Source organism: Lemur catta, chromosome 14, assembly GCF_020740605.2.
Source record: "Lemur catta isolate mLemCat1 chromosome 14, mLemCat1.pri, whole genome shotgun sequence".
NCBI lineage: Eukaryota > Metazoa > Chordata > Mammalia > Primates > Lemuridae > Lemur > Lemur catta.
In genome coordinates, this window is record NC_059141.1 from 20,995,139 (window position 1) to 21,014,256 (window position 19,118).

At 40.3% G+C, this 19,118-nt stretch overlaps 1 protein-coding gene across 2 annotated transcripts in view; it reads right to left on the bottom strand.

Annotated features, from left to right (window-relative positions):
• The window catches only part of SLK (STE20 like kinase), a 50,734-nt gene extending 49,759 nt beyond the window's left edge, over nucleotides 1-975 (bottom strand). For both annotated transcript variants that reach the window (XM_045568862.1, XM_045568861.1), the window contains exon 1: nucleotides 231-975. In XM_045568862.1, the coding sequence (XP_045424818.1) occupies nucleotides 231-380 (150 nt within the window). In that variant the 5' untranslated portion in view covers nucleotides 381-975. The remainder of the gene's footprint in view (nucleotides 1-230) is intronic.
• Between the last annotated feature and the right edge of the window lie 18,143 nt (nucleotides 976-19,118).

Here is a 19,118-nt window from a genome sequence, read left to right on the forward strand (position 1 = left end):
CCTCCCTTTAGCAATCGCTCTTTAAACTACACCCAGGCCCCATTTTGTTCAACTGTAAACCCTACTTCTTAGCTACTCCTTGGATAAACTAAGTTTCAACGTACCACTACAAAGTCAAAAAAAGGGGCAAGAGACAGGAAAGGGACAAGAGGAGCGAGAAGTCCTCGTGCCACTCCCGGCCAGTGGCTGTTTTATCTTAGAAGTGCAACTTCCCGTTTTTTCCCTCTTACCTTGTACACTTTCCCAAAGGCTCCGTCACCCAATTCTCCTATAATCTCCCAAAACTCTTCGGGGTTCAGGTCCCTCTTCACATGTTCGTACTGCTTCTTCTTCTTCTCGCTCCCCAACTTGAAGATCTTACGGAAATTGAAGAAGGACATTTTTCCTTCCAACACAGAGTTCCTTGCACTTAACGGCTAAAAACAATAAAAGGCAAAGTTTCCCCTCCCTCCTCTCCTGCGCGAGCCCGGCGGGCGGCGGGCGGCGGCCGGCGCGGGGTCTCCGGCTCCCGCAGCTCCGGCCCGGCCGTCCCCCAGAAGGCGGGGCGGCGACTCGGCTCCGGCCCACGGTGGGGGGGCTGCGCGGCGGCCCCTCTGCCGAGCCGGCCCGCGGGCTGCGCGGGTGGGCGCCTTGGCCCCGGCCCACCCTCTGAGGGGCGGCACCTGCCTGGCCCGACGGGTCCGAGCCGTCCGGACGCCCGAGTCGCAGCGGCTTAGGCCCGTGTCACGGCGAGTCTCCGGGGCGGCGGCCGCTCCGGGCGACGGAAGCGGCCGGCGGCCGCTGGGGCGGGCAGTAAAGAGGCTGAGCCCTCCCGCCTCGGGCAACGAGCCTGGGGTCTCCTCCGCAGCCGTCTGCTCCCGCGGCGCGAGGCCCGCGCGTTCCCTCGGCTCTGGGGCGCCGCCGCCGCTGCCACCTCCGCCTGGCTCCCTCCACAGCCCACACAGCCTCGGCCTGGCGCGCGCCGACGCCGACGCCGACTTCGTAGCGCGCCCGCGCGCTCCCCCGGCTGCGCGCCCGCCAGATAACGCGCCCGGCTCGCCGCGCGCTCGCGCGGGGGCGTCCCCTCTGGCCTCGCGCACGCGCGTTGGATCCCGCCGGCTGGCGGCCCCGAGAGGTTCGCTAGCGCTTGTCTTTCAGGGTGGGGTGAACGCTTGTGCTCTTAGAGTCCAGACAGTTGTTCCCCATTTGCCCTCCAAGCCCCAAATCCTGTCAGTCCACGGCCTTAGTGGAGCGGCCCCCCTTGGCACGACCCTGTTGATTGTGGAAGCGGATGTTGCCTCCATTCTGCATCTGGGAAAAATTGTAAAGAGTGAAAGGTGAGCTGTCCGGCTTGGGGCCCGAAAGTGGCTTTTTTCCGCTCTTAAACGGGCCCCAGACAGAGTACAGTGAGAGGGGAGTCTGTGTGGTGGATGTGAGCTTCGGCTTTGGGGCCAGAGCTCTGTGACCTTGGGCAGGTAACCTCTCCGAGCCTCCGTTTCCTCACTGCGAAAGGAAGGTCCTAATAGTCCCCACCTGAAGGTTGTGGCAAGGAGCAAATGAGGCAATGGATGTGAGCCCTGTGCACGGTGCCTGCCCTGGCAAAGGCTCAATCTTAGTTCTTACTGCTGTAAGTGTGCGGGTAAGATAAACATAGATAGATAAAAATTGTTTAAGCCCACTTCCCAAGTGATGAACGTGACACTCCCTTGAAGGTGACCTAACTTGTGGCCACCTCCACAGCCGTAAACCTGGTGCCACCCTTCGTGACTCCACCTGAACTAAGGCCCTCGCTTCCTGATCTGCCTCCGGGCCCTTTGGGCAGCACTGCCTAGTGGGGCAGTGTGGGCGTTGGTTGGAATCTGTCAGTCGGTGGCCTATCTTCCCCACCTCCACCAGACCCAAGCCCTTTCAGGGCAGTGGTTTGTTGTTCTTCATGATATCCAAGTACCTGGCAACATTCCTGGCAATATAATGGGCAGGCAGATATGGTGAATGAATGAACGGAGGTATCTGGAGCAGAGGCAATGTTGCTATTCATATAATGCCCACCTCAACCATTTTGCCCTCCAGCCCCCAAAATGGTATAACAGAACCCCTCTTCCAGTACTTCCACTTCCAGTGGCTTAAAATTATTTGGTTTCTCAAGATACTTCTTTTTTAAAAAGTGTTATTGAGGTATATTGATATAAACAGTAGATATTTAAAACATGTGCTTTTAAATGTTTTGATAAATGTATACACCTGTGAAAACAATGCCATAATTAATCTATTTTTAATTAGTGTCATTTATGGAGAAAATGAAGAAATGCACGAAGAAGAAAACAGTACTCTAATTCTACCATCTAGACATAACCATTGGTAAGATTTTATTGTATTTCCAAGTAGGATTTTTTTGGCTGTGCATTAACTTTTTTTATGTAGATGAGATTATGCTACATATAAAGGTTTGCATCCTGCACTTGTCATATTTTAGTACAATTAGTAATTGTTCTCTTCCATCATGAGATATTTAGATTATTTATAATATTTCTGTTTTAAATAAAACATGGATAAATATCTTTGTATACAAATCCTTTTCCACATATTTGATTATTTTCTCAGAATAAATTACCAGAAGTAGATTTTGGTCAACAGGTATACGTCTGTTTCCTTTTTATGTTCTTTTCAAAATAGAAAAAGCCTTTACTGTTTTCTCAAATTAAAAGATAGTATTCTTGTTGTAAATAATTCAAATAATACAGAAATTACAAAGTATGAAGCTATCTGTAATTCTCTCCTCCTGCCTTCCCCCTATTCAAATTCATCCCCAACCTAACCATTGTTAAAAGTCAAGCATATGATGATGGATAATGTTTACGCCATAGGTGGTGGTGATGTACACTTATCTCCAAACTCATCAAGTTGTGTACATTAAATATGAACAGTTTTTTGTATGTCAATCATATTTCAATAAAATGGTTTTCAAAAAATCACTAACAAAGCAGATAAAGTTCAGATACCATTAAGAAATAGGCTTGAGCCCAGGAGTTTGAGATTGCGGTGAGCTATGACAATGCCACTGCACTGTAGCCTGGGCAACAGAGCGAGACTCTGTATCAAAAAACAAACAAAAAAAAAAACCTAGTTAATTAAAATTTTTACAACTAATTGATCACAACCAGTTACATATTCCTTTGTTCCTTCTCCACTCCCACTGCTTCACTTGACTAGCCTTAAAAAAAAAAGAAATAGAAATATTCTCATAGATTTTTTTCATATATTATGGAAAAAAGAAACAAATCTCTTATGAAAGCTTTTCCTTTTAATAAAATAATGCATACAGTCCAAAAAAGTTAAGCCTGTGAGCATGAGGGAACTTTTGGGGGTAATAATAAAAACATTCTGTAACTGGGTTATAGTGAGGATTGTACACTTACAGTGGGTGAATTATATGGTATGTAAATTATAACTCTATTTTTAAAGTTTGGTGTATGTATTTTTTCTATTCATACCTTTTTTTAAAATACAATGACAGAATCATCCAATATATGGACATTGAGATCTTTCCATGCGGGCACAGGTAGATCTGTCTTACCCTTTTTAATAGCTGCATAGAGTTCTACTGTCTAACTGTATCATACCTTACTTAAACATTTCTCTATTAGTAGGCATTTAGGTGGTTTCCAATTTTTTGTTGTCATAAACAATACCACAGTGAGCAGGCATATGCAAGCATCTTCGTGTATTTGTCTTTTTGTATTTTCTTAGGATACAATTCAAGGAGTGGAATTGATGAATCAAAGACTATATTAAATTTTTTTACCTGTATTGCCAAATTGTTCTGTAGAAAGGTTGATTGTACCAATTTACACTCCTATCAACAATGCATAAGAATGCCAATTTTACTACACCCTCAACAGCCCCAAGCTATTACCCATCTTTTTCGTCTTTGCCAAGCTGATAGCCCCAAAATAACCTGTCATTTCAATTTAGAATTCCCTGATTATTAATGATGTAACACCTTTTCATATCTATATTGACAACTTTTGTTTCTTATTTTATGAATTGCCTCATCATATCAATGAATGATATCAAATGTTGTTATTATTCTATAAATGATGTATCCAGCTGACATACTTTGGTGAAATGATCATGGAGTTAATAAAAGTTATGCATTTTCACCATAAAGTTATAGCCACAGAAATTATTTAGTAATACTAAGATGTCATTTAGGCAGATTCAGATTTTCCCAGTAAACACCATGATACACAGTGTTTATGTTATTTATAAGTCATAATTTGGCTTCCCTGAACTTGTAGACCTTTAAAAGTAAGGTTTAACCAGTTACCATGTATTCATTTAATACACAATTTTTTGGCTCCACTCACCTTAAAAATAGTTTAAGACATTCTCTTTAAACAGCTTAGGGAGGGGAGTACTATCTTCACAATTTGCCTGGTAAATAATCTTCCTTGATAATAATGAGGCTATCATTAAAAATTGTAAATTTAGTATGTACTGAGTGCTTGCTACATGCCAGGCACTGTGCTAAGTGATGTACACACATCATTTTATTTAAACCTCATACCAACCCTATGAGGTAGATACTATGAAAATCCCTATGTAAAAGAGAGGAAAACTGAGGCAGACAGTTAAATAACTTGGTGTGGCTTCACAGATAATAATGGTAGATTTGCAATTAAATCCAGATCTTGGTAAACCTAACTCCCTAGTATTTAACAACTCCACAAAGACTGTCTCCTTACCCTCACTGAGCTTTTGTAATAGCTATCTCACAGGACTGAGACAGCTGCCACTGTTATGTCTTTCTCCTTTCCTTCTTAACTTGAAAACATACTATACTCACTGTCTGTACTTTGTTAACACCCAAGCACGTATGTAAACGCATATGTTTATATATGAATATGTATGTGAGTGGGTATTTGTGAACATGCATATATGTTTTGTGTAAATGTGTAGTATGTGTGTGAATGTATGTGTGTATGGGTATATGCAGGTGTGTTTGCATGGGAGCATGTGTATATCTGTGTATGTAGGCGAGGTATCTGTATGTTTCTCCCTCTAGACTGAAAGTACTTTGAGGGCAGGGACTATACTATGTTCTATTCATCATGTACCCCCTGCCTCTAACCCAGTGTCTTCCTATTTCATAAATTATTCTTGAATGAATGAATGAAAATTTTAAAATTTTATACCTAGTAAAAGAAATTACATGTCAGTTCCTTTCCCCTTCCTTATGTCTTAGACAGTAAATTTACTAGTTAGTTCTTTAAATGCTACCATGTAGGTTTGATGGAAGTAGCAAATTCCTTTGATGTACAAGTACTCTGTGACACAAATACATTTTTCTATCCTGGAGGTATATTTTTAGAGAGGAATTTTTTCAGGTATTTTAAGAAAGTAACCTGCAATTATGAAAATTATTCTCCTGAAATAGAATTGTGTGTGATTCAGAAAATTCCAATTCACATTTTTGGTCATTTTTTCCCTATTTGAAAAACAAAAAAGGTAAACAAATCACCTGATTTAAGCTTTTTTTTGTTTCAAAAAAGGAATCTAAAAATATCTTCCCTCCTAATTCATCTCTCTTTCTGCGTCATACAGAACTGTTACACACACACTCCCACCTTCTCCTCATCCCTAGTAACTTCTGCTAGCATGAATCATAAGCATTTGGCAGTGTAATGAGAAGGCTTAACATATCCAAGTCTTGGGAAATTAGAAAATAAAAACTGTATAAACATATTTCTTTTACCAGTGGTATTCAAATTCCTGTTTAAAAATCTAGACACTATAACGTCTTTTGAAGTTTAAGTACTTGAATGGTCAACATTAATTTTTTTTTTTTTTTGAGACAGAGTCTTGCTCTGTTTCCCAGGGTAGATAGAGTACAGTGGCATCATCATAGCTCACTGCAACTTCCAATTCCTGGGCTCGAGGGATCCTCCTGCCTTAGCCTCCCAAGTAGCTGGGACTACAGGTATGCACCACCACACCCTGCAAATTTTTCTATTTTTAGTAGAGATGGGGTCTCGCTCTTGCTCAGGCTGGTCTTGAACTCCTGACCTCAAGCAATCCTCCCACCTCAGCATCCTAGAGTGCTAGGATTACAGGCGTCAGCCACCTCACCCAGCCTCTCTACTTTTATGTATTACATTTGTTCTATCTTTGTTTCATAAGACATATGTTTGATGTGATAGTTTTGATCATTGCTTCCAAATTATCTGTCCTGACATTAGCTCTGTGACATTGGACAAGCCACTTCTCCACACTTTGTGGCTTACACAGGAATTTCGCTTTTAACAGAGGTATCTTCAGGGTGATAAAATAATTCAGAATGACCCAGAAAATGGCGTAACTCCTAATGTAAAATTTTTGTAGCACTTCACCTCGTCAAAATGACTATATGATCTCTAAGAACTTTGCAATTGTAAAATTCTATTTTCACTGTACCCATAATTTTAGTTGCCTTATATACTAGTAAGGTAATTGTGTTCATTTTTCTGACATAATTGTGACTAAAGAGTCAATACATGCAGTTAGTAATCTCAAAAAGAAAGACATAATAATATCCATCAAAATTCATGGAGTACCATGTTTCCACTTAAAACTATTGTCAGGGTAACACTTAGGAAATTTGCCTAGTGAGATGGGAAAAAACTAACACAGCCACTGGGGAGAGAGGGGGAAATTTTCAGAGTAATATCAGTGGCTGTCTTATAAAAGGAATTTTCAAGTTTCTGCTGTAAAGAAATAACTACCCTACCTGAGTGCTACTACTGTCATACTCTTCTTCTTTTCCTCTTCTAATCTCTCAGGACCTAGTACCTCTCCCAGGTTCTTAATGAAAACTTTCTTACTGTGCATTCCCATTTCACAAAGCTGTTAGGACAATTACAAACCACAATTGGAGGCTTATTACATTAAATTATTAACACCATCACAAGGCACTGCCCATTTGTCTGATAAATCCCAATCTTTTGCATTTCTATGGCTCAAATTTCGTGTTACTACAGGAGGAAATTAACCAATGTAGATTCCTGTTAGAGGCAATATATTCTTGCATTTTATACCAATGCCAACTTCATAAAATGGTCATTTCTAACAAAAATGATTTGTGATTAAGGGTTCAGCTGAATAAAATACATATTTCAGAGTTGACTCTTTAAATTAAACTATTTAGAATTGCTACCTTTCATTCATTCGTTCGTTCAACAGATAGTCATCAGTTTTCTACTGTGTGCAGGCAGTATCCTTAGGACTGAGGGATCAGTCAAAATCAAAACAGACCAAAAAAAAAAATCCCTGCAGTCTCTTGGAACTTACATTCTAGATGATTAAGTGGGATTTAGACAAATAACATGAGAGAGATTATTTTTTAACCCAGTGATATTTGGTAATTTGTGGAGACATTTTTAGTTGTCACAACTAGGGGAGGGGACGCTATTGGCATGTGGTAGGTAGAGGCTAGGGATGCTGCTGAACATCTACGATGCACAGGACAGCTCAAAGAATTATTCAGCTAATGTTGAGAAACCCTGTACTGATCTTTGGTATTAAAGGTCAAGATGTTGGTTGCTTTTGAGAGGGTAGTGACTGGAAGAAGACATAAAGGGGGCTTCTGGATGCTGATTGAATAGATGGGTTTACTGTGCAAAATTCACTAAACTCTGGACTTAGAATCTGTACATTTTCCTATATGTATAATTTTAACATATAACCCCTACATTCTTTGAAACTCCTCCTATCAAGAGATAAGAGTTTATGTCTCCTCCTCTTGCATCTTGGATCTGTGACCGCTTAACCAACATAATACAGCAAAAGTGACATTGTGCCAGTTTCCAAACCCAAGCCTTGAGAAATTAGCAATTCCCACTTCCTATTACCTGGGACACTCTGTCCTAGAACCCACTACCATGCTGCATACGGTGGCTCACACCTGTAATCCCATTGCTTTGGGGGGCTGAGGCAGGACGATCACTTGAGGCCAGGAGTTCAAAACCAGCCAGGGCAACATAGTAAAACCCTGTCTCTACAAAAAATAAGAAAAATTAGCTGTCATGCACCTGTAGTCCCAGCTATTAGTGAGGGTGAGGTAAGAGGATCACTTGAGCCCAGGAGTCTAAGGCTGCGGTGACCTATGATCTTGCCACTGCACTCCAGCCTGGGAAAAAGAACAAGACCCTATCTCTAAAAAAATTTAAAAATAAGAAATAATTTACAAAATAGAACCTACCACAATGGTCTGAAGAAGCCCAAACTACCCATGGAGAGGCTCATGTAGAGACCTGTACCCTCAGTCTTGATTGAACTCCCAGCTGACAGTCAACATGAACCTGCCAGCAATATAAGTGAACCATCCTGAACTTCATCTTTCATCCCCTAGTCAATCTACCCCTGCTGACACCACGCAGAGAAAAGACAAGCTTTTCCCCTTGAGCCCCACCCAAATTGCAGATTGATGAGCTAAAAAAAGAGATTGCTGTTAATTTAAGCCACTAAATTTTAGGAACGTGTAGTATGCAAAAATCTGTAAGTGGAACAATATTAAGTAAATTTAAATTTTACTCTAAAAAGGAGGCCAGCCTTAGTGGCTCATGCCTGTTATCCTAGCACTCTGGGAGGCCTAGGTGGGAAGATCACTTGAGTTCAGGAGTTACAGACCAGCCTGAGCAAGAGTGAGACCCATCTCTACTAAAAATAGAAAAATTAGCTGAGCATGATGGCATGTGCCTATAGTCCCAGCTATTCAGGAGGATCACTTGAGCCCAGGAGTTTGAGGTTAGAAGTTTGAGGTTGCAGAGAGCTACGATGATGTCACTGCACTCTATCTACCATGGGTGACAAAGCCAGACTCTGTGTCCAAAAAAAAAAAAAAGAGTACTATAGTCATATAACTTTGGGAAACTTTTGGTTAGATAAAGTTTTAAAAGCTTCTCTTACTGCAGAACGTTTAATGGGATAATGTGTTTTGTGTTTCTGCACACGAGTATCCAGTGTTTCTCAAACATTTTTAACCCCAGAATCTATATTAGAAAGTACCATCTTGCATGATTGGTGTTCAAGGGACCAGACTTTAAGAAAACCACACTAACCTTTCAGTAATTCAGTAATTGCAATTCTAATCCTTAAAATTGCAAAGAGTTAACACCAGAATAGTTTTAATTTGAAAATTAATGTTATACTGTTAATTCTGATAATAAAATAAAATGCCCTAAATTTGCCTAATGAAAAAATTTTAAACTATTTGAAAATCTTTAATGACAGTTTAAAAGCTTAGATGACATTTTGGTAGTTATTCAAAAGGCCCTGAGGTCATAATCAATGGCTATGTAAGTTTTTGTAAAGAAACCTAAATTCTAGGCAAGGGCAGTGGCTCACTCCTATAATCCTAGCATTTTGGGAGGCTGAGGTAGGAGGATTGCTTGGTGCCAAGAGATGAGCTTGAGCAACAAGGCCAGACCCCATCTCTACAAAAAATAAAAAAGATTAGCCAGGTGTGGTGGTGCCTGCTACTCAGGAGGCTGATGCAGGAGGATCCCTTGAGCCCAGGAATTTGAGGCTGCAGTGAACCATGAGCCCGCTACTGCACTCTAGCCTGGGTGACAGAGCAAGACCCTAGTAGCAATATAATCTGACTCAGATTATGGAATGTTATAGAATACTTTCCATGGTTCCTGAAATTCTTTCTTGATCTTAAATTGAGCTACACAACATAGTTCTAATGTGCTAATACAAAGTTGCATATTTATTTGTCCAAGTCTTAAAAACAACATTGGACTGAAGTGGATAAATTGAGAAGATATGTCCTGTTTCATGTCTGGTGGAACTCAAGTTTGCTCCAAAATCAAATGGAGGCTATTTTTTGTTTGTTTTCTTTGTTTGTTTGTTTGTTTAGTTTTCCCACCAAAGACCAATTCCCAGTCCCCTCAATACACATATTCAGTTCCCCCATATCTCAGTTCAAACATGTCCCTTCAGCATGAGGGAACTTCTCTGGAATAGAAATAACAGAGGCCAACCACTGCTTCATGACCAGTTTCCAAGCTGCTCCTTTATCATCATTCTTCTTTAGCCCTTCAGATCCTCCACTAGAACTTGACCTCTGGAGATAAGAATTCTTCATTCATTCTGTATTCCACTCTTATCTTGCATCAACAGTTCCTCAAGGCCAGGCACAGTGGCTCATGCCTGTGATCCTAGCACTTTGAGGGAGGATCACCTGAGGCCAGGAGTTCAAAACCAGCCTGAACAACATAGTGAGACCCCATCTCTACAAAAAATAGAAAAATTAGCTGAACATGGTGGCATGCCCCTGTAGTCCCAGCTACTCAGGAAGCTGAGGCAGAAGGATCCTTTGAACCCGCAAAGTTTCAGGTTGTAATGAGCTATGATGACACCACTGCACTCTAGCCTGGGCAACAGAGAAAGACCCTGTCTCAAACATCCAAACAAGCAAAACAACAGTGCCTTGATTTCCATCACTATCAAGTCTTATCTACCCTGATCTCTGCCTGATTGCTGGAATAGTTATTGTGTGTTGGAACCTTTGGATTCAAACTGTGCTGACTGTAATTACCTCGCTCTCAGATGAACTGAGTTAGGAATTCTGGTTTCTAGATTTCTCTTTGGCTTGTAGAAAGACCACATGTTTGGCTTTTGTGCACCACATGAAAACTCACAGCCAAGGGGGCAAGGGAAGACTGAAATCCAGCCCCACATTTCTTTAACCAGGGCAAGTGTCTGTGAAGTCTGTGTTGGTCCAGGGGGACACCTTTTTCTGGTTTTAACAAAGGTGACTTATAAAGTACAGGTAGTCCTGGCCTGTGACATAGACCTCAGCGTAATCATTTAAACATCCAGGATCTTACCTGTTGCCTTAGCCTCTGTCCCGTTCCATGACATATCAGATATGTCCTTTAAATACTAGCAGTTTAACTAAGTGACTTACAAAGATCCCTCTCTACCCTCAACTTCTATTATTTTATATTCTGTTCTTCTCCTTTTTCTTTTTAATTTTTTGCCTTAAAATAATAGAACTTTATTCTCTTTCTCTTCACAATTCCAGAAGCCAGAATTCAAAACCAGGGTGTCAGCAGGGCCAGGGCATGCTCCTTCCAGAGGTTCTAGAGAGATTTTGTTCCTTGCCTCTTCTAGCTTTTGGTAATGGTAGGGTTTCTTCGCTTGCAGCTGCATCACTGCAATCTCTACCTTGGCCTTCACATGGCCTTACCCTCTTCTGTCTTCTCTTCTGTGCATCTCTTATAAGTATACTTGTTGGATTTAGGGCCCACCCAGGTAATCCCAGATGATCTCATCTCGAGATCCATTATTATATCTAGGCTTGTTCATGTGTCTGTCATCAGTTAGCAGGAAGGCAGAGGACTGGCAGGTTCCGGATAGCCTACCCACAGCTCTGGTGGTTGGCTCCCAGGCAGCTCAGGCATGATGGTGCATGCGCCAGGAGTCTCCTCACCCAGCACACAGGACCGGCCTCGCTCACATGGCCGCTCAGAGTTCCAGTTGCATCGAGAGAGCTGTTCTTCCATCTCCCCTCTTCTTATGGACGTGGTGCCCTGCCGTTCCACTTGGGAGGCTGTCATCTACTCACCTGCTGCATCAGAAGTTTCATTTCTTCTTGACCCGTCTGGACATTATTGCCTTTTACAACAGCCTCAGTTAGAGATGCCCAAACACCAAATTGGATTTTAAAGGTAAACCCTATTGACCTCTATTACACCTTTTAAAACAGTTGCAATCTATGATCACTTTTTAATGTTTTTGTTTTTCAGAGAGGGTTTAAAACAATTCCAACATGTTATATGTACCTAATTCTTACAAATTTTATTTTGGTTGAGTTTTTAATAAAGATGTATTTGTTTTTGGTTACTAATTCTGAATGACAATCATCTGTTAAATATATCTATAATTTCTTGTTAAGGTGAAGTAAAGTAAAGCCCCTTCCACTTATTAAATACAATTTTGAGCCATCACTGAGGAAGCCTTCCCCTTTCTGTGATTCTTTCTGTAATATGGAAGCTGCTTTGTTGGTTTTTATACCTGTCATTAGCACCAATAATTAATACTGGGATTGGCAGAACATCTTGCTTCTAAATGATATTCACTAAATTTCACAAAATGTAGGCTTCAGCTGGAACCCTGCAATTCCTTTGGTCTCGTTCAACCCCTCTGCCTCACTCAGGAGAGCATCCTAATTCCATGCTACAGCTTTGCCTTTCAAATGTTTGCTGGTTCACATAACAACAAGGATTAGGGAATTATTAAGGGATAAAGACTGCTCTGAAGCCAAGTATTGCTTCCATCCAGCACCAGAACCAATCCTGCTAAACCAACAAACTCAGAAGCACTTGTTCCCTTCCAGAAAGCTTTCCTTTGTCTTCCCCTGGAACTGCATGGTGTAGTTTCCCAAAGGGAAGTTATGTTCCATTATGTTTTCAATGTTTTGATAGTATCCAGATTTTCCAGATAACCACGCCAACTGAGTTATTTTCAAATTATCCCTTTATTGAGCTGGCAAAACCCGCTAGCTCAATTATTAACATAAAAGCGCTGTAAGGTGATGTTTAGCTTCAATAAAACATCATTTTTATTAAAGAATGAGGGTTTCTGTATGGTCACAGTATTACTTATTCTTATTTTCCTTCATAGAAGGAAAAATTCAGTATCCCCTTAATTCCCAAGAGCATGTAGCAAATTAACCAGAGGATTTAAAAGCCCTTTAATAAGAGTTTTAAGCAATGAGTAGAAGCAGGGTTTAAAAAAAGAAAAAGAACAGTGATTTTTTTCATATGGAAGACATTTCATCTGTTCACAATTTGCTTAACACGAGACATTAAGCACTCAAGAAGACCAGTAATCAAATGATGTTGGTCAATATTTGAATACGGGAAGCCAGACTCAAGAAGGAGGAGCCAACACCAGTGCTGTCCTAGCTGTAGCAGCTGTCTGAGAAAGGGATAACTGTGTGGGCTTTTACTGACAGCTTTAGATTGTCATTGGCTTGCAGAAAACAAGCTTTGCTACAGAAGTGGTACTAAATTGTGCCACCTTTGTGACTCTTCAGAATTGTCCCAGCTGAAGAGTGTTCCCTCCCCAGGCCACATCCCCTTCCTGAGACTGCCCTCATCCATTGACTGGTTGATGCCAGGGTCGCAAGGCCTGGCCTTCTCATCCCAATTCAGGACAACTCTGAAGGGCCATCCAGCTTCAGGGACCCCAGTGGGGTTAGCTGAGGCCTTTGCTGAGACTTTTTCACAGTCTAACTTTTCCCTGTCCAATCCTGCTTCCTTTCCATGCCCCTTCCCTCCACAGGTGTTAAATTCAAGAGTACTCACCAACAAATAAGCTTTCAGCAAACTCCTGTAACTCAGAGCTGTCTTCCTCCAAAACTCTTTCGTTTTCATCTTATTCTTTATTTTATTTTATTTTATTTTATTTATTTTGAGGCATATTCTCACTCTGTCACCCAGGCTAGAGTACAGTAGCATGATCATAGCTCACTGTAACCTCGAACTCCTAGCCTCAAGCAATCCTCTTGCCTCAGCCTCCCAAAGTGCTGGAATTACAGGCATGAGACACCATGCCCAGTTTATTCTTTAAAAAGAGTGGAATAATAAAATGGGGTAGAAAGTAAAAGATTAAGATCTTGTACCCCTTTTCCCCTAGTACCATTTCCCAGAAGGAATCACTGTTAATTATGTTTGTATATCTTTCCAGAAATAGCCTATTAATCTACAACCATATACAGATATGTCACTTTTGTTGCACAAGTGAGAGTATAACATGTAAACTGCTCTGAAACCTAATTGGTTTCATTTAAATGTAGTCTATATGTCTTTTCATATCAGTACATATAGATACCTTCATAATGGTTTCATATTATTCCACTACATAGACAGACCATAACTTTTTAACCAGATTTTCCCACATAAATATGTGGGTAGTATTTGGTTTTTTGCTTTTACAAATAATATTATAAGGAAGATTTTTTTTGTATTTTTCAAATGTTTCTTTTACTAGAGTGTTTAATTAGTTTAAGAATCTAAACTTATGGGCCGGGCACAGTGGCTCATGCCTGTAATCCTAGCCCTCTGGGAAGCCGAGGCGGGTGGATTGCTCGAGGTCAGGAGTTCGAGACCAGCCTGAGCGAGACCCCGTCTCTACTAAAAATAGAAATAAATTATCTGGCCAACTAAAAATATATATAGAAAAAATTAGCTGGGCATGGTGGCGCATGCCTGTAGTCCCAGCTACTCGGGAGGCTGAGGCAGGAGGATCACTTAAGCCCAGGAGTTTGAGGTTGCTGTGAGCTAGGCAGACACCACAGCACTCTAGCCCGGGCAACAAAGTGAGATTCTGTCTCAAAAAAAAAAAAAAAAAATCTAAGCTTATGAATGACATTTGTTACATATTACTGTTTATCAGATTTAAGAGTAAGAGAGTTGTCATTTTATAAAACAAATTTGGAAACTATACACCTTTTTTAGTGACTGGAACAAGATAATGTGGAATTGGAAGAGGTATTTTCTTGGAAATGTATAAAAACTCAGCAGTAAAATCGTTGGGGTCAAGAAACAGGGACAAAAAAGTAAAAGATGGTTAATTCTTGAAAGAAGAAACCAAATAATCTTATAGGAACATCCTTAAATATTATCTTTGCTCATTTGTATAGTATATCCATAGGATAAATTCATAGAAGTAGAATTCCTAGACCAAATCTTGTGTGAATTTAAAAAAAAAATTTTAAGTATTGCCAAATTGCTTTCCTAAAAAGCAGCACCAATTTAAATTCCAAAAATTCCCAAAATAAATGCAAGAGAATGCCTCTTTCCTTGCCCTCTCACCAGATGTGGGTGTAATAAAACTTTTTAATCTTTGCTGATAATAAGAGGTGAAAACTATTACTTCACAGGGACCCTGCAAACTTATAGGGTGCTTTTGTGTGAATTTTAAAAAGATGTCTTCTTTGGGTAAATGAATTAAAAAATATCCCACCTCTCCTCATTCCCTGTAACCTTCTAGGTGGATAGAGATCATACCAGAACGTGGGGTTTGCCATTCAAAACTCCATTTCCACCCCACTTACCCTTTGGCCAGCCCCCATTGTACAGTGCTGAAACTGAACAACTATACATAACAGCCCTGGAGCCTCCTTGTTTTAAGTTGCATTTCTTTAATTATGAATAAGCCTGAATATCCTTTAGTATTTTTATTGGCCATTTTTTTCCTTCATGGAGAGCTATTCTGAGTAGCTCAAAATCCATTGAGGCAACCTTTTCATGACTGTACAATATCCCAATAGAATAAGTGAATGATAAATGATAATATCATTTGATACTTTATTTACTGTATTGAAACAAGTTGTCTTTAAATTTAGTGATTCATTTCTGTACATTGATTTATAACCTGAGACCTTGCTGAATTTGTTTGTCAATTCCAGTAGTCTTATGGCAGAATCTTTGGGGTTTTCTAGATATAAGATCATATCATCAGCAAAGAGGAATAGTTTGACCTCTTCTGCCCCTATTTGGATGCCCTTGATTTCCTTCTCTTGTCTGATTGCTCTGGCTGGTACTTCCAGCACTATGTTGAATAGAAGCAGTGATAGAGGGCAACCTTGTCTGGTTCCAGTTCTAAGCAGGAATGCTTTCAGTTTTTCCCCGTTCAGTATGATGTTGGCTATGGGTTTGTCATATATGGCTTGTATCACTTTAGGTGGGTCCCATCTATGCCTATTTAGTTAAGCATTCTTATCATAAAAGGGTGCTGAATTTTGTCAGATGCTTTTTCTGCATCTATTGAGAGGATCGTATGGTCTTTATTTTTACTTCTATTTATGTGTTGAATTCATTTATAGATTTGCATATGTTGAACCACCCCTGCATCTCTGGAATGAAGCCCACTTAGTCGTGATGGATTATTTTTTTGATAAGCCCTGAATTCAGTTTGCTAGGATTTTGTTGAGAATTTTTGCATCTATATTCATAAGGGATATTGGTCTGTAGTTGTCTTTTTTTGCTGTGTCCATTCCTGGTTTGGGTATCAGGGTGATGTTGGCTTCGTAAAACGTGTTGGGGAAGATTCCTTCCTTCTCGATGTTGTAAAATAATTTCTGCAGGATAGGCACCAGTTCTTCTTTGTATGTTTGGCAAAATTCAGGTGTGAAACCATCTGATCCAGGACTTTTCTTTTTAGGAAGGTTTTTTGCTGCTTCAATTTTAGTACTTGATATTGGTGTGTTCAGGAATTCTATTTCTTCCTGATTGAGCCTAGGGAGGCTGTTTGTTTCTAAGAATTTTTCCATTTCCTCCACGTTTTCAAGTTTATGTGCATAGAAGTTTATATAGTATTCATAGATGATATTTTGTATTTCCATGGTATGAGTTGTAATTTCTCCTTTTTCATTCCTGATTGAGCTTATTACAGCACTCCACCAACAATAGTCAAACTGAGAACCAAATCAAAGACTCAATACCCTTCACAATAGCAACAAAGAAAATAAAATACCTAGGAATATATTTAACTAAGAAGGTGAAAGATCTCTGCAGAGAGAACTACAAAACACTAAGGAAGGAAATAGCAGAGGACGTAAACAGGTGAAAAACCATACCATGCTCGTGGGTCAGCAGAAAAAATATTGTTAAAATGTCTGTACTACCCAAAGTGATCTACAGATTTAATGCAATCCCTGTTAAAACACCAACATCATTTTTCACAGATCTAGAAAAAATAATTCTATGCTTTGTATGGAACCAAAGAAGATCCCATATAGCAAAAGCAATCTTAAGTGAAAAGAACAAATTGGGAAACATCAATTTACTAGAATTCAAGCTATGCTACAAGGCTATAGTAAGTAAAACAGCATGGTACTGGCAGAAGAACAGAAACATAGACCAATGGAACAGAACTGAGAACCCAGATATAAAACCATCCTCATATAGCCATCTAATCTTTGACAAAGCAGACAAAAATATACACTGGGGAAAAGAATCCTTATTCAATAAATGGTGCTGGGAAAATTGGATAGCCACATGTAGAAGACTGAAACAGGATGCACACCTCTCACCTCTTACAAAAATCAACTGATGGTGAATAACAGACTTACACCTAAGGCATGCAGCTATAAGAATTCTAGAAGAAAATGTTGGAAAAAGTCTTACAGACATTGGCCTAGGGAAAGAATTTATGAAGAAGTCCGCAAAGGCAATCACATCAATGATAAAAATAGATAAATGGGACCTGATCAAATTAAAGACCTTCTGCATGGCCAAAGAAACTATCACAAGAGCAAACAGACAACCTACAAAATAGGAGAAAATATTTGCATGCTACACATCTGATAAAGGGCTGATAACTAGAATCTATACAGAACTCAGGAAAATTAGCAAGAAAAAAAATCAAACAACCCCATTAAAAAGTGGGCAAAGGACATGAACAGAAACTTTTCAAAAGAAGGTAGACTAATGGCCAAGAAACATATGAAAAAATGCTCAACATCTCTAATCATCAGGGAAATGCAAATCAAAACCACAATGAGATATCACTTAACTTCAGTGAGAATGGCCTTTATCAAAAAGTCCCAAAACAATAAAAGTCGGCATGGATGCAGAGAAATAGGAACACTCTTACATTGCTGGTGGGACTGCAAACTAGTACAATCTCTGTGGAAAGTAATATGGAGATACCTCAAAGAGATACAAGTAGAACTACCATTTGATCCAGCAATCCCATTACTGGGCATCTACCCAAAGGAACAAAAGACATTCTATAAAAGAGACATCTGCACTAGAATGTTTACAGCAGCACAATTCACAATTGCAAAGATATGGAAACAACCCAAGTGCCCATCAATCAATACATGAGTGGATTAATAAGATGTGGTGTATGTATACCATAGAGTTCTACTCAGCAACAAAAAACAGTGGTGATCTAGCACCTCTTGTATTATCCTGGATAGAGCTGGAGCCCATTTTACTAAGTGAAGTATCACAAGAATGGAAAAACAAGCACCACATGTACTAACCATCAAATTGGTATTAACTGATTAACAGTTACATGCACATATAGTAGTAACATTCATCGAGTGTCGAGCAGGTGGGGGAGAGGAGGGGATGAGTATAGTCACAACTGATGGGTGTGGTGCATACCGTCGGGGGATGGACACTCTTGGAGCTCTGACTGGGGTGGGGCAAAGGTAATATATATAACCTAAACATTTGTATCCCCGTAATAAGCTAAAATAAAAAAAAAGATTTAAATAAATAAATTTAGTGATTCATCTGCCTCAACTAAAATTGCATAATCAAATGTATAAAGTAATTCTTGGAGTTGTCCTCTTTTAAGAGCAAGAAAAATAATGATACTAGATACTATTGCTGTTTTTGTTTTTTTTTTTTTTTTGAAACAGAGTCTCACTCTGTTGCCCAGACTACAGTGCCGTGGCGTCAGCCTAGCTCACAGCAACCTCAAACTCCTGGGCTCAAGCAATCCTACTGCCTCAGGCTCCCAAGTAGCTGGGACTACAGGCATATGCCACCATGCCCGGCTAATTTTTTTCTATATATGTTTAGTTGTCCGGTTAATTTCTTTCTATTTTTTTAGTAGAGATGGGGTCTCGCTCTTGCTCAGGCTGGGCTCAAACTCCTGAGCTCAAACGATCCGCCCGCCTTGGCCTCCCAGAGTGCTAGGATTACAGGTGTGAGCCACCACTCCCGGCCTAGATATTATTAGTTAAGCATCTAGTATATGCTGAGCAGATTAGAAGGCAGGATGACTGAGAGGCCTCACTCCTCACCAGTGGTGCCTAGTATATGGCACAGGCTCTGAGGTCTGATCCACTCCATTCTGCCCCCTGTTCTACCTCTTTTTTTTTTTTTTTTTTTTTTTTTTTTTGAGACAGAGTGTCACTTTGTTGCCCGGGCTAGAGTGAGTGCCGTGGCGTCAGCCTAGCTCACAGCAACCTCAAACTCCTGGGCTTAAGCGATCCTACTGCCTCAGCCTCCCGAGTAGCTGGGACTACAGGCATGCGCCACCATGCCCGGCTAATTTTTTTGTATATATATTTTTAGTTGGCCAGATAATTTCTTTCTATTTTTAGTAGAGACGGGGTCTCACTCAGG